General features: G+C 41.5%; 1 protein-coding gene across 2 annotated transcripts in view; it reads right to left on the minus strand.

Annotated features, from left to right (window-relative positions):
- Window positions 1-1,469: 1,469 nt before the first annotated feature.
- SLIT3 (slit guidance ligand 3) overlaps window positions 1,470-16,611 on the minus strand; it is an 815,836-nt gene continuing 800,694 nt past the window's right edge. For both annotated transcript variants that reach the window (XM_043985299.1, XM_043985300.1), the window contains 4 exons: window positions 12,091-12,245; window positions 9,622-9,907; window positions 5,842-6,050; window positions 1,470-3,497 (listed from right to left, as the gene is read on the minus strand). In XM_043985299.1, the coding sequence (XP_043841234.1) occupies window positions 3,262-3,497; window positions 5,842-6,050; window positions 9,622-9,907; window positions 12,091-12,245 (886 nt within the window). In that variant the 3' untranslated portion in view covers window positions 1,470-3,261. The remainder of the gene's footprint in view (window positions 3,498-5,841; window positions 6,051-9,621; window positions 9,908-12,090; window positions 12,246-16,611) is intronic.

A 16,611-nucleotide genomic window follows, 5' to 3' on the forward strand; every position in this document is an offset into this window, starting at 1 on the left:
TTCTCTCCTGTGTACCCCTAGTACTGTCCAACCTCTGTTTTTTCTCATGCTCCTCCCTATGTTGTAGATTGCAATCTTTTCCCCAATTGAAATTTCCCCTATTGATATCTTCCTTATTCTTTAAAGCCTACCTTAAATACCCTTTCTGGCATCTTAGGGTCTAGATCTGGAAGAAGCCATAGAGATCAATTATAGTTGCCTTATTTTGTAGATGAAGGAACTGGGGTCTCACTGCGATTGCCCAAAGTTACACCAGCTAATGTGTCAGATCTGAGATTCAAACCTAGGTCCTCCAACTCAAAATTTTGCTTTCTTCTCACTATGCCAGAAGACCTTGATGAAACCTTCTCTGAAACCCTAGGTTGTAGCTCCCTCCCCCTTTAGATCTCATGTAACCCCTTTTCATTTCTCATGGGTTTAACACATTATAGCTATCTGTGTATGTGTTTCTACAATCTCAATGACAGAACACATGTTTTATTTAATCTTTTTTATCTCCCCCAGTACTCAATGTGTGTTCTGCAAATAGTAGGCACTTAATAAATGTTTACTGAATTTAACGAAATTAAATTAAAATAAGACCATCTGCCAAGGTTTTGGAATGACCTTTAGAATTTAAGCTGGAGCCTTTGGAAGCTTGGACTTTTCCTGTGTCCTCTAACCCTGGACATTGATGTTTTAAAAAAATCTCCTCTCCAGTACTGTGAAGAGGGCTCAAGGAGAAGTGGTGCTACCCACTCTCTGCTTGTACATCCTTACTTACTTTGGGCTAGAACTAGAGCCCATTCCAGTGACCACTGGACATCTTTCAGCACAGTCCAGTCTATAGGGCCTCAGTGACCGCTAAGAATACACGCAGGTCTCTTGCCCATAAAGTCATCTCCAGGCTTGAATAATGAACTGGCTGCTACTAAATCTCCAACTCCAGGATCAGGAGAATTTTAAATGTATTTAATTAGGCACTGGAGTGTATTGCAACCCCCTCTCTCCCAAAAGCCCCCAAACCTTAGAATTCAACGTCTTTCGGAATCTGACCCCAACTACCCTTCCAACTTTCTCATCTATTCACCATCACCTCCAATCCACTCCCCTCACAAACTTACTCCACATGAAGTATCTCCCCCATCCCTTGCCTCTAGTGTTTTGTAGTGTTTGCTCTAGACACACCTTCTGCATGTCTCTTAGGTGGGCACATGAAATCTCTGAGACCAAGGGGCCAGGCTAACTCCTATGCACTATGGATATTTCATTGGCTTTGGGCATGAGTCAGGCACAGTTCCCAATCCCCTGGTCTCAGAGCCAAACAATCAGCCTCCTCTTGATTCTTTTTCCCACCAGGGTTGCCAAAGTTCTCAAAAGACGGGGAATAGTCTTAGCTCCAGAAAACAAACCACTTCAGAAGTTCCAGGGTAGGGTAAGAACAAGGTTAATAAGAAAACCACACCATATGATAGTACCAAGTCACAATATTCATCAGAGCATATGATGGCCCCTCTGTAACCCAATCATTTATTTAAAATGACATCAGATTATAACAGTCCATTAATAAAAAACACACAAGTTCATAAGGGGCAGTGACACCATTACATAATTTTTATAAAGCATCTTTTCCCTCCTTCTTTATATTAAAACTAGTTGAAATAGCCTTTAAAGATGGCCTGGTTCAAGATCTTTCGGGACCTGGGCCAATTACTTAACCCCAAAGTTACCTTGCACCTCATGTTAACCTCCTCAGAGGGTCTGTCATGGCTGATTTAGCCAAACTAGAAACATAGCTGAGTATCCCTGGGTTATCACTTCCCCTAAGCATTTCAGGTAGCTTCTTGGACCAATGATAGAAAAAATTTTGAGACAGATGTGAGGTGAAGGAAAGGACGTGTGTGTGTGTGTGTGTGTGTGTGTGTGTGTGTGTGTGTGTGTGTGTGTGTGTGTGTGTGTATTAAAGAAAAAAAGGGGGCACGTCTAAGGCCATTGTTCTTCCTGGTTGTTCTGTCAGCTGGCAAAGGGAGAAAACATGATGGGTCTGGAGACTTAGGTCCCAGCTCCTGGAGTCTTTTGCCAGCTAGGCGTGTGATTATGAGTGGGTTACTGCCCCTCGCCGGCCCTCAGTTTCCCTATTGGTAAAATGAGGGGGTTAGCATAAAAGAGGTACAAAGTTCTATAATTCTATGGCATTCCTGCACTATAGCAACTACGTAGGCTGCCTGCTCCCTGAAACAGAGGAGACTGGCTCTAGCCTTCCAGCACAAAGAGCTCTTTGGGGAGGCTGAGGCAAAATGTATGCTTAGCTCTCAGGAGGATGCTCTAAGACCCCATGATTCACAGTTTCTCCCAAGTTTGTTTTCTCTTTAGTATTTATTTAGCACAGTGCCTGGCATATAGTAAGCACTTAATAAATGATTATTGATTGACTGACTTAGCCATTGCAGAGCTAGCTGTCCATTAGGCCTATGGCTTGAAACAGTGAATGTATGGGAGAGCTCTACACAGAGTGGGAAAGGGATCTCAAGCCCCCATGCCTCTTATATATGCCTAAACTTTGGGGTCTAGAGTTGAGGTGAGGAGGTGAGCTAAAGGACTGAGGCTGGGCCAGAAGATAATGTATAGAAAGGTCGAGAGCAGGAAAAACTCAGGAGGGCGTCTAGGCCAGAGGTATAAATACTGACCACTGTTAGCATGGTTTTTGATGGAATCTAGGTGGTTCTAAAGAAGGAGGGAAGGAGAGAAAGAAGCAGGGAAACAAGGAAGCAAGGAAGGAAGGGAAAGATATTTTTTCTCCTTCTGTTTGCCTCTATGGTTCCCACCCAGAGCTTCAGTACTGCCTGGGTCTCCTCTGACATGGTACTGTTGTATAAACATATAAACTTTCCCCTATTTCTTGGGCAGGCTATGACTTCTTTATTATCCTTTTAAAAATTTTTATTAGTCATTTTCTTAAAATTTTAAACAACAGTTAAAAAACAACAACAACAACACAAAACAAAAACCTCAGTAAAAATAACTCACTATATGATACATATACCCAAATGGTGTGATACTTTATATAATAAAAGATGAAAATAGTCACTTTCCATAATAAAAATAAGTTCTATTTTTTGTTTATTTTACAATATACTTAATATTTCTCTTTTTCTTCTTTTTCTTTTTCTCCTTCTTTCTCTTCACTCAAAGTAACAAGGTCCCATGTTTGACATCCCCATTGAGCTGATGTCTGGCAGTGCCTGCCTCCTCAAAGTGGTGGAGACTTGGCGAAAGATGAGATTAGGAACATTTGTGACACCCACATTCCACATGTCTCTCCAGCTCCTCCACGAATGAGGAACCATCTGTGCACTGAAAGACGTATTTCCGCCGCTTGCTGCGTATGGGAACACAGCATTGGGAGCCGCAGCCCCCACGACATTCCATCAGGGGCACTTTAGAGGCTGTGGCACATGATGCATAGCCCTGCTGCCGGCGGATCACCTCTCGAACCACCTCCCCCTGGCATGGGCTCTCTGTAGGGACATAGGAGGTGGGCACAAGCTTGGTTAGGGTGCCAGGATGGGCATGAGATAATAATTTGGAAATGACACTCTAAAGCTCTAAACATTCTTTCCTGGGGATGGATAGCATGCCTGGGGGTGATAATCACCATTTGTGGGTAGCAAGGTGCATATCTGTCTCTTGTGCCTCAAAGCTGCTTGCCGCCAAAGCTCAAGCTGACAGTCAAGGTAAGATGGAGTCAGTGCCCTAACCATGGTTCTGGGGAGGGAATTAGGGAGGGCATCAATGGTCATGAAACTCAAGTTCTACTAAGTGTGCTATAAATAGTTCCCCCTCCCTTTTCTAAATATTTTTCATTTTTAATCTTATTTTCATTGACATCTTTTGTATTATATCACTTTTGTTTCTGGCCAGTGAACCAAAGAATAAAGAGAAAAAAAATATCAGTTAGACAAAACTAACTACCACATCAATCTGGCACTGAATGCTGTGCTGCTCCACACCCATAACCCCTCTCCTCCGAGAAGGCAGAGGGGAGGTAAATTTTTTTAAAATAAAATCTTGTACTATTTATACAAATAATCAGTGATTTCCTGGGTAGTTCTCAGATGTAGGAATTCCCTCCACCAATGCAGATTGCCTAGGAAACATACAGGTTAAGTAATCTGCCTTGGGTCACGTACTTCATAAGTGTCAAAGGACAGAATTGAACCTAGGTTTTCCTGACTCCAATCCCAGCAACCCTCTTCCCTGTGCTACACTTCCTCTCAGTTATGTCCAAAGAATGGATAGTAAGTAGGGCTCTGGTTCTTCTCTTAGCAGAGGGAGGTTGTCTGACTGAAGGAAGATGGGAACGGGGCCCTCCGGAAGCAGAATATCTGGGAGGCACAGCATATCTTGAAACGAGAGAACAATTTTAGAGAGAGAGGATATCTCTAAATTAGTTCCGATAATCACAGCCACTAACCAAAGGAAACAATTTCCTGTTAATGAGATAGCATGGAAGTGACCCTGGGTCCTCAGAGACCATGTGAGGAAGCTTATAAGCCTTGGCATGGACCACACAGAAGCAGAAAAACTCCAAATATGGGCCAGCCTCGTTCACTTCAGAGAGAGACTTCTCCAGGAGGCTTGGCCACATATTATTCTGGCTACAATGACTTGAAAACAATGTCTTTAGACAGAGACGTTTTCTGCTCTGTTTTGGTGGAACACACAAAGATGAAATATAGAATCTTCAAGGGGGAGAGAGAACTGAAGAACCTAATCAACTGTCACATTCTGATAGGTCTGACGGCAGTTGGGATTGGACTCAGAGATGCTATAGGCTGGTTCTTCAGGGAGGGTGTCCCACAAGTTAAGATTCATTATTACTCAGAAAATTTTCTCTAATAGCTGTCTCATTCAGCCAGTTTCTTGGCTTTATTTATTTACATTTTTTTTGTTTTTAAATTGTTTATTTTTTGTTTGTAAATTTTAAGGACCTAGAGGATTCCTTGTGTTATCTATGTATCTAAAGCCACAAATCAAGAACTTGAAAAATGTTTCTTGAAGGAGCCCTTAAGTGGATACTATATCTTTCTGAGACTATCCAATACCAAGATCTTTAAGATCTTTCTAGTGCTTCCATAGGCAGTGGAACCCTCAATCTTGAGGTAGGTTTTTAGGTGGGATTTTAAACAGCTTACAAAGATCTCCAACTCTTAAGACAATCCGTTCCAAGGAATGGAAAACAAAATGGATGCCCCCTGATTGGGGAATGGCCAAACTAATTTAAGGATCTAAATGTAATGGACTATTACTGTGCTGTAATTGATAAATAGAGAGAAGTATGGGAAGACTCACATAACCTGGTAGAAAGTGAAGTAAGCAGAACCAGGAAAGCAACATGCACAGTGACTATAACAAAGTAAATGGAAAGAACACCAACTACAAAACAACAGAAACTGAATGCTGTGAAACTATGATGGCCAAACCTAGCTACAAAGAAGAGATATGAGAAGATACCTCCTTCTCATTCTTTGCAGAAGTGGAGGACCATGGGTGTGGAATACTGCCTATAAGTCAGAAGTTTTTGATTGGTTGTTTAGTTTTGCTAAATTTTTTTTCTTTCTCTTACTTTATTCTTTATTATAAGGGATGGGGGGAGACAGGATAGAGTGGGAAATAAATGTAATGTAAAAACAAAAGATAGCCATAATAATTTTTTTAAAAGAGTTATGTGCAAAAGAGATCACCGTCATCCATATAGGCAGCATGTCAGTGGCCTCCTAAGTGATGCTCTCCCCAGACCCTTATTCCTAATAATTCCATCCTCTCCCCGACCCCAGATCCCAGGACTCAAGGACGGCCCACCTCGTTCACAGTGCTCCCCGCTGAAGCTGGGCTCACACTCGCAGTAGGGCTGCCCTCTCTCAGAGATGTGGCACTGCCCGTGGTAGCACTTGAAGTCCCGGCAGGGGCTGACTGTGTCATTCCTCCTGTCACAAGAGGCTCCCATGTAGCCCTCGGCACACTTGCATGTGTATGTAGAGCCTGAGGCCACACACTTTCCATGGACACACCTGAGAAGGATGGAATTTGGGAATTAGAGAACAGGTTCTAGATTAGCACCAGTGGTGGCTTCATAGGTCGAGTGACTCAGGAGGCCTTTCAGAGAGCAAACTGCTCAATCTGGAGTCCAATTCCTGGGACAAGAATAGGTTTTAAACCAAATTAAGCACAATGAAGCTTTAAGGCTTTCTTAAATAGGAAACCCTCTTGTGGCTAAGAGTGAAATTCTCAGATCCAAGAACTGGAAGTGAACACAACCAGGGGTGTCTAATACCTCCCCCAGACTTATAGATAAGAATGTCTCCCATTCTTTAAAACAAATTAAAAGATTAGTAAAGCTTAATACTTAACAAAATTACAACTATTTAAATGTGCATTGTAACTATTTACATTTAAATAAATTCATGTCATTGTATAATATTTCTTAACAATTGTTCAGTCTCCCTATCAGGATTCTTTGTTCACTCGGTCTTCTCCACTTTTCCCCCTCACATGCTCATAGTGAATCCTCTAGTATTCTAGTTTTGTTTTCATCCTGTATTGTTTCATAAAGATTTTTCCAGATTTCTTTGTATTCTTCATACTTGTAAGTGTTAATGGCACAATGTTAACATACCAAACCTCATTTGAATAATCTCCTGACATTGTCAGTCAACAAGTATTTATTAAGGGAATGCTATGTGCCAGGCACTGTAAGCACAGATATTTTGGTTGTCTCCAGGTTTTCATAGTTACATATAATATTGATATAAAAATCTTTGAATAGACCTCTTTCTCCCTCGACTTCCCTCCCTCTTCCCTCCCCCTCTCCCTCCTTTCCTCCCCCCCTCTATCTCTCCCCCTCTCACACACACACCCAATATATTCTCGCTTGGAAATTTTTTTTGGGGGGGGGGCGGGACAATGGGGGTTAAGTGACTTGCCCAGGGTCACATAGCTAGTGTAAAGTGTCTGAGGCTGGATTTGAACTCAGGTCTTCCTGAATCCAGGGCCAGTGCTTTATCCACTGCGCCACCTAGCTGCCCCCAATATATTCTCAACAATGGAATTAATGAGGCAAAGGGTAAAACAATTTTTTGGTAACTTTTACTTTGTATTCCTAGATTGCTCTCCAAAGAGATTTTACAAATTTATAATTCTACCAGTAATGAATGAGTATATACACATTTTTCCATAAATCTACTGGCATCATTTCATTATTTTATGTTGTTTTTATTTTTGTGAATTTGATGGGTGTGAGGTGATAGCTCGAAGCCATTTTAATTTGTATCTCTGATTATTAGTGAAGTTGCATTTTTTTCCTTAAGAAATTACTAATAATTTGTATTTACTCTATTGAAAATTGTTCATGTTATCTGACCATTTATACATCATGAACAAGGAGTTACCTTTGTTCATCTTTAACAGTTCTTTATATATTTAAAGTATCAAATTTTTATCTGATATATTTACTAGAAATATTTTCCCCAATCTGTTTTTTTTTCTTTCAAATATATTGGTTTTTGTTGTACTCTATTTCTTATTTTTAATAATTAGAAAAATGTCATCTCCCTTAATGGAGATTGGTACATTCTCATCTATTTTCTTTCATTTTTTTAAATAATTCTCTTTTATATTTGTCTATCACCGAGCTGTAATTCATTCAGTTATAAAAATGTAAGCTATAGGCCTAAATCCATCTTCCACCAAATTATGACCTATTTTTTTTCCAGCACATTGAATAATGATTCTTTTCTCCAGATTTTATCTCCTATAGGCTTATCAAACATTAATGGCTTGTACATATTTGGTTAGATGTCTGATCTATTTCTCTATTGTTTGCTCTATGTATCGCATAGTTCTGATAATCTCTGTAATATGTATTACAATCTGGGAGTACAAGACACTCTTCATTGGTTCCCTGCATGTTCTTCACCTTCCATCCTCTCAGCATGTCCCTTAATATTCCGAGGTGTTTGTTTTTTTCCACATAATGGAAAATCATTACGGTTTTTTCCTAGTTTGATAAGGAAAAAAGTAGACTAGTTTGGGGAGTATTGTCATCTTTGCTATATTAATCTTATTCATCTGTGGACATTGAATGCCTCATGAATTATTTAAGTCTTCCTTTATTTCAGTCCCTATTTTTCAAGTTTTTCTTATGCAGGTCATGTGTACTTTGGGTAGAATAATTCTCAAACTTTTTTTGTTGTTATTGTACTCGGGATTTCTTTTTAATGATTTTTCTTAGTATTTATTGCTAATAAATGAGAATACAAATGATTTTATGATAATCTTGCATTCTAGATCTTTGATGAACTCATTTATTGGCCTCGGTCTTTTTTGTTGTTGAAACAGACAAATTTTATAGCTATATATATACATCATGATATCTGCAAATAATATTTTGACCACCACATTCCAGTGTTAATATCTCTAATATTTTTTTCTTGTTTTATTAAAATTACTAGAATTTCTAGTGCTATGTCAAATTAAAGCATTGGAAATGGATATCCTTGTTTTGTACTTATGCTAGGGGGAATGCTCCTATATTTGTCTATTACATAGTATTTTGGCGCTTGTTTTAAGATAAATCTTTTACTGTGTCAAGGAAAAATTATGATATTCCCTCACTTCCTAGTGTTTTTATCATGAATGAATTTTGGCTTTAAATAAGAAGCCTCTTCTGCAATTATTTGCCAAGGCAATTTAAAAGTCACATAAGGTGCCTAATTTAATCAGTTTTAAAACTCAAAGCTGGATTCCTCATTTTGACCAACCATATCAATTCACTAGACTTGGCTCTGAATGACTTTTGGCTATTTCTTAAAATTTAGTCCATTTTTAAAGGGTGACATTTTGCTATCACTGAATGACTGTGTGTGTGTATGTATAAACACATGTGCATATATATGTATATAAATATTTATATACATAAATATACATATATTTATATACATATCTAGCCATAGCTATCCATCCATCTATGTCTGTCTGTCTGTCTATCTGAAAGAATGTGTCATGGCATTTTTGAATAAATATATGACTCCTCCAAGTCTTCCTCCAAAGGCTGCTTTGAAAGAGATAACATTCATTTGGACAGATAACTTTTAGTCCACTCATTAAAGAATCAGTCTTATTACCTTATTAATCATACTTTATAAATAACTAGATGGGGGTAGTTAGGTGGCGCCGTGGATAGAGCACCGGCCCTGGAGTCAGGAGGACCTGGGTTCAGATCTGGCCTCAGACACTTGACACTTACTAGCTGTGTGACCCTGGGCAAGTCACTTAACCCCAATTGCCTCACTAAAAAACTAACTAACTAATTAATTAATTAATTAAAAATAACTGTATGGGCAAGTTTTTCCTGAATTCTAACCCCAGTGCCTCCCACTAGAATCAAAGAGCATTCTTTCTCCCTCTCCTTGTCCCTCTATTTGTCCCTCTCTCCTCTCCCCCCTCCCCTTCCCTGTCCTGTCTGCCTGAGAGCCCTGGAAAAGGAAAGGGGTAGGAGTCTTACACAGGTAGGGAGAGAAACAGAACTCTGAGCCCAAGGGAGAGTATGCCAGGTCCAGTGCACCTGGTTTCCAAGAGACTCACCTATGGCCGAGACAGGAATCTCCAGCTTCTTGGTCACATAATGGCCCTGTCCAGCCTGGGTGGCACTCGCAGACCACACTGCCCTTCTCCACAGAGCGGCACATGCCATGCTTGCAGATCGTACATGACTTGCAGCCAGGGAAGACACCTGGGGACTGTTGGGGCAGGGCCTTGAAATCTTGTAGCTCATTATTGATGCGGACGTCATGAATACAGCCATGGAAGCCGCCCAGGGTTCGGTCTGTGCCCTGGCGCAAGGCCGAGAGGCCTGTGCTGGTGGGTATTCCTGGAGAGAGAGCAGGGATATAGCTACCTCACACCTGGCCCCAGCCCCTGCAGTCCCAAGGCACCCACAGTAAGAGAGATTGAATTTAGGTGAGGAAACTCCTTCTCACCAATGAAAATGTACATTTTCTCTGCAATTTACAGTCTTAGAGAATCATTGAAAACAGAAAGTTCCCCAGTATACATCTGAAGCAGGATGGGAACCCATGTCTTCTTGGCTTTGGGGCTAGCTCTTTATCCACTCGTCCATGCTGCCTCTCACCCAGAACAGTACTGCAGTGGAAGGGTCCTCAGCTGTATCCCCAAGCCTGCTCCACCCCCATGCAAATGGATCAGGCTTCCTTATTCGAGGCTAATTCTCTAATCTGGGTAATTCATCTGCTTCTACTTTCCCCTGCTTTTTTATTATGTCTTCTCCCTTCCCAAGTCTTTTTGCACACACTATCTTAAATATCTTCTCACAAGTGCCCAGTGAGGTAAGTGCAAGAGGCATTATTATCCTTATTTAACAGATAAGTAATCTGATTTGGAGAGTTTTGATGACTCACCAAAGCCTTTCTATGTGTTAGACCTGAGATTAGAACCCATGTCACCTGATTTCTAGGCTCTTGCTGCTACACCAGCCAGAATAGAAAGGACTGGATACGAGGAGAGAGCAGAAACTCATCTTGGCAATTCCCATGGTAGAACAGAAGTGATCTGATCTCATATCATTAACTTCTGATAGTTGCTGGGACCGTGACAAGAAGCTGGAAGCTGGGGGGAGTGGGAGAGCACACTTCTCCAGCGGGCGACCGACTGGGCAGGCATCTATCTGGAGTGAGTCTGTGGTGGGTAACTTGAGGGAACTTGGGGGTGATCTCTTAGACTATAAACTCCTTGAGGGCAGAGACTAGGTTTTGTTTCAACTTTGTAATTGACCCAATATGCTCCTGCACTTCTCTTTTGGCAGTGGCTTTCCTGCCCCAGAGAAACACTCATCCTGCTCAGCTGATTGGCACCTGCTTCTCCTAGACCGCTATTTCAGGAAAAGCCTCAGCCACGCTTCCCTTGGCTCTAGAGTCTTTGGTATCTCTTCCTCCTTCTGGCCAGCTGCCTGTTTCCTCCAGGCCCCCTCCCCACAGAATGCCTTCTCTGTATTTGTATCCCTGGTGCTTAGTAGATAGTAAATGTGGTTTAACCATTCAATTAATCAGTCAATCAGTAAACACTTGTTAAATGTCTATTTTGTGTCAATGGGGATATGGGGATTTATTTCTGTGTATATATACATACACATATACACACACACACACTTATATATGTAGTGTGTGTGTGTCTATGTGTATACATACCCATACATACTCTTTCTCTCTCTCTCTCTCTCTCTCTCTCTCTCTCTCTCTCTCTCTCTCTCTCTCACACACACACACACACACACACACACACACACACCAGCTAGGTTGTACAGTGGATGGAGTGAAGAGCCTGGAGTCAGGAAGACTCATTTTCCTGAGTTCAAATCTGGCCCTCAGACACTTACTAGCTGTGTGGCCCTGGGCAAGTCACTTACCCCTATTTGCCTCAGTTTTCCCACTGTAAAATAAGCTGGAGAAGGAAATGGCAAACCATTATGATATCTTTGCCAAGAAAACCCCAAACAGGGTCACAAAGACTCAGACATGACTGAAAAAGGACTGAACAACAATAGCCTATATACACATATCCCCCATATATGTACACATGTATATATATATATGCATATATGTACACTTCATCTACCTATCCCATACACACATAATGAAACAATGCCTACTTATGAGGATTTTACATTTATATGTATATGTACGTGTACATGTGTGTATATACATATATGTATGTATATACATATATGCATGTATATGTGTATGTGTGTGTATATATATATATACAGAGAGAGAGTGTTTTGTATCATAATGTATTAAAATCAGGGAACAATCTATGTTGCTTGTCCTTTTCCCATCAGGGAAGAAAGAAGCAGCAGCAGGGGCCTGAACCACTGAGCCCTCTGTCTTGCAGCTTGGCTTCCTGCGAATGTATCTGTCTTGATTTAGCCGACTGTCCCATCCGTGTTGGGAGTGAGGAGCTGGGAGGTGAGTTGCTAGTTGAGGGAGGGAAGTTTCACTGACAGTCAGAGTCTGGGGCAGGCATAGGAGAGATTCTTACCTCCAATGTAGAGGGGAGTGTTGGTGCCGACTGTTGGCTGTTTCTGGAGTTTGCCCAAACTCTTGGGGGCTCCTTTGTCCACCACCAGATTCAAGGTCTGGTTTAACATCACAAGCTCCACACTGTGAAACTGCCCATCATTCACCGTCTCCACACTGGGTTAGGGAAGGGATGGGAGGGAAGGGAATGAAAACAAAAAAGCCATAGTTAATAGGAAGCAGCTAACACATCATGGTGCCTCAAACTAGAAACTTAGAAGCCAGGCCAGTGCTCTTTTCCAGTTGTCCACCCCTCCCCCCTTAACTAATAAGGTCCTTAAACTGATCTAATAAATCAATCAACTATTTATCAACTAGGTACCAAAAAAGGTGTTGGCTTTCTTTTGCATTTGTTTGTATAATATAAGTCCCTAGAGGGCAATGCCTTTTACCTTTGCCTTTGTATTCCCATTCACCTGCTCCTTTCCCAGAGAGGGACTAGGAAACACCCAGTTATTTGCCTCATGTGGGGTGTGAATCCAGATCCTTGGAGTACAAATGCACCGCTCTTTCCAGCATCTTCCCATAGAGACAACCTGCTCAGGTCTCTGTCAGAGACACAGGGTGTCTAGTTGGAACAACTAGTGTCTAGTGACAGAGATGGGGGCGGGGTGTCTAGTCAGAACAACCTCTAAAACTGTATAGGGGGAATTGGCTTGTGGGGTTCCACCTGGAAAAGGAGGGAGCCATGCTTTACATGGAGGCATTGGTGGCTACTCCAGATGCAGTTTTTTTTTCTTTCTTTTTTTGTGGGGCAATGGGGGTTAAGTGACTTGCCCAGGGTTACACAGCTAGTAAGTGTCAAGCGTCTGAGGCTGGATTTGAACTCAGGTACTCCTGAATCCAGGGTTGGTGCTTTATCCACTGCACCACCTAGCCGCCCCCTCCAGATGCAGTTTTTAAAAAAAATTTCTGACCCCAAAGTAACATACTGGTCATCGGCTCAAATAATGCAAAGGATGAACATCTCTGGGGCCAAAAGTCTGAAGGACTTGCCTCAAACAGGGCACTACCAGGCAAACAAATGGAAAGTAATCATCACTGCTCCAGGGCCAGGAAAGGGAAGGGTCACTTCTTCCTAGCAGATACTAATCCTTTACATTTATTTTTCACTTTCAGCTTTTTCAAAGCACATTCATATTTATTATCTCACTCAATCCCCACCCTCCTCCAACCTTGTGAGGTAGATAGACAGGTATTATTTCTGTTTATAGATAAGAGAACTGAGATAGGGCCTGGGTAAATTCCTTCTATAGGTTTGTATAGTGAGATGAAGACAGATCTTCCCACTACTAGCCTGGCACTCTTTTTACAATGAAATTCAGGTTCATTTTCACCTAAATAAGACTTTCTCTGGAAATTTCATAATGACCCAATTTTCTCACCCTGTGACTTCTTTTATGACTGGGGCTTTGTCATTCTACAATACCCATCCTCCCCTCAGGTGAGAACCTTGGAACCCCTCTTCACCAGCTTCTTTTAGCGTATTGTCTTCTAAGATCCTTAAAGGTAGGGCCCATCTTTTTGCTTGGATTTGTAACCTCGGCACTATCATAGTACCTAGAACATAGTGACATGGGGCTTAGAATAAATCAGAAGAAGTTTCTCCTATGAGAAGCAAAACCAAAGATGAACAGATCATAGGACAGACATATCGAGGAATCAAGGGACTGTTAAAGTTTAGATTGGCCAACTAGATATCAGGACAGACATACCTAAGAAATAAGGGGAGATAAAATTCTAAAGCATGAAAGTCAGTTAGGTGTGGCTACTACTTGATCTGACCTAGGAGACCAAGATAACTCCAAAGGTCAGAACCATTATTCAAAAAAAAAATTCCCCTGACTCTCAGGAATATGACAAGCATCCAGGCTTTCCCCCACCCTAACCCCCAAAAAGGAACTTTCCATTTTCAGTGGTCATCCCATCTATCCTCTATAAAAGCTTTTGCCTCCTTTTTGTTCAGGGAGGAGGATGTTTCTAAACCACCTTCCTGGGGGTGAAGTCTTTGATGTCCCACTTGGTCACTTTCTCAATAGCCAAATAAAAGACCATTTTAATCCTAATTGGACTGTGTGTGAGAGTGTCATTCTTTATTGAGGAATACCTAATGTGAGAAAATAATGGGATCTGGCAGATACTCAAAGGTCCCACCTGGAGATTAATCTAAACTGATTGAATTAAGTGAGAGTGATTGACTTTGCTGATTAGCCTACTTAAAGTTAATTAAATTGTAACCACACCAGGCAGTATTGTTCTCAGAAGCTAAGGACTTTGAACTCAACAGGAGACCACCTTCAAGTTCAGTGAACCAATGGATTTGGATGACTCTAACCAATCAGCTTGAAGCAGTGTGTAAGAACTGACTTTGCTCCAGATCTATAAAAAGCTTCCACATTCAGTTTGCTGGGGAGTTTGTGGTTGAAGCAGGCTGGTGGTGGAGGACTTGAGGAAGAACTAGACCAGCCTGGAACTCTAGGCTAGATAGGCCTTTTCTTAACTTTCTGAACTCCACATGTTCTCTTTTTACTTAATACTTTAATACTTAGTATGCTTTAATAAATGCTTAATGCCGAAGACTGGTGATAAAGCTTCTAATTTAAGGCAACCACACATTAGATTTTTAAACATCACACTAAGGATCCCCTCCCCTTTCCTCAGCCCCCCAACCCCATAGTAAATGCTTAATAAACGTTTGCTGCCTTGCCTTTCCCAAGGTATGAGTCACATTTCTAAATCCCTGCAGTTGGACAAATGGAGAGAGCTGTGCTAACTCATCATCCTGACCTTTCCTAAGAGAGGGATATGGTAAAACAAAACAAAACAAAGAAACCAAAGCAAACAAAAACAACAAAACCTTTTCCACACAGGAGGCCTTAATAAACAATCATTGAATTGAACTGAGTTTGGGGTAGCTTAGGTGTAGTATTTCCCCTTAGAGGTAGTGGATGTCTTTCCATGGGTTCTTTGACACTTGTGAGAAGCCTTACCTAAATTAGACTAAGACTTTTCTGACAAATTGTTGTTTAATTCTCAGTAAGAAAGTCCTTTGATGAAAGGTGGACCCCCACTTCTTCAAAGCTGCTATTATTATTGTTAAGACTTTATTTCAAAACAAGAGCAGGAAAATAAAAGATAAAGAGATTGGCAAGGTCCTGGGAAAATGTTGGAGGTGTGGTGGGAAAGGGGGATGAACAATTCATTTAATCTTTTATCTTAAATATTGATGTGAACATTCACATAGATCCCCAAACACTCTCTCCCCTGCCTAACATGTATACACATACAAAATAAAACCATGTTTTGATGCATGAAAACAGACACACACTCACACATGTACTGTACACAATCATAAAAAGACACGATCACAGACAGAAACAGAGCAGAACAGGCTGACTTAGGAGGTAGTGATCTCCTCATCACTATAGATGTTTGAACAAAGTCTGGATAACCATAGAGTCAGGGATGTTTCAGAGGAGACTTTCCAAATCTATCATCTTAAGATTCTCTGGGTAACAGACACCCATAATCAGGCACACAGAAATAGACGTACATTAAAAACTAAACACTTCCCCAACTTTAGTTCCAAGACACTTTTGACAGTTTCCTTTCCCCTTCCCTGCTTCCCCAGACTCAGAGCACTGCAGTTTTGGCAGACGCCTCTGCTGGGAGACAGTGGCTTGGCAGGAGATGAAGGATGAAAAGCCAGGGCTGTGGAGTGAGCATGCTGCTACCCCTCCCACCTCACCAAGAGCCCCTGTGTGATCTGGCTTTCCCCTGCTGCCTCCTCCTCGCTCCCTCCTCCTTCCACCCAGGTCCCCTCAGGGGCTCCCTAGCCTTATGCCTACTGAGTGCAGGGAGGCCCTGAGGTGGGATTCGCCCTATGGGAGATTGTTTCCCTTCTCTGGACTCAGGTCTTCACACTGTGGGTAGTTGGCCACAGAGGAAATCATATGGATCTTTGTGGCCCTCATCATATATATACTGACGAAATGCCTGACAAATAAATACACTGTGAGGTAGCCAAGGGAATTATTAGCATCCCATTTTATAAATGAACAACTGAGGCTCATTGAGGTTAAACAACTTGTCCAAACCCATATCCTTGCAAATGTTATAGGAGGGAATTGAATTCAAGTATTCTGACTTGTAGATCAGAGATTTAAAGCTGTAAGGGACCGTGGGGAGGCATCATCCAATCAACCCCCTCATTTTATAGGTGATGGAAGTCAAAGTTTAGACAAATAAAATGACTTGCCTAAATAACGCCACACAGGCAGCATGGGGGTAGATGTAGGATTCAAACCCAGAGCTTGCTTCTGCAGCATGTTGCCTTCCTCCCCTCCACCACACTGAAAAAAGACACATGGGCTGCTGGGCACTGAGGATGGGTGTGAGGCACAAGCAGGTATTCTTAACATGAAAACAATGAGCAGCAAGTTGGCTTGGTTTAGCTCCTTGGTGACAGATCATCACAAATGTG

The sequence above is a fragment of the Dromiciops gliroides genome, chromosome 2 (assembly GCF_019393635.1).
Source record: "Dromiciops gliroides isolate mDroGli1 chromosome 2, mDroGli1.pri, whole genome shotgun sequence".
In the NCBI taxonomy this organism is placed as follows: Eukaryota; Metazoa; Chordata; class Mammalia; order Microbiotheria; family Microbiotheriidae; genus Dromiciops; species Dromiciops gliroides.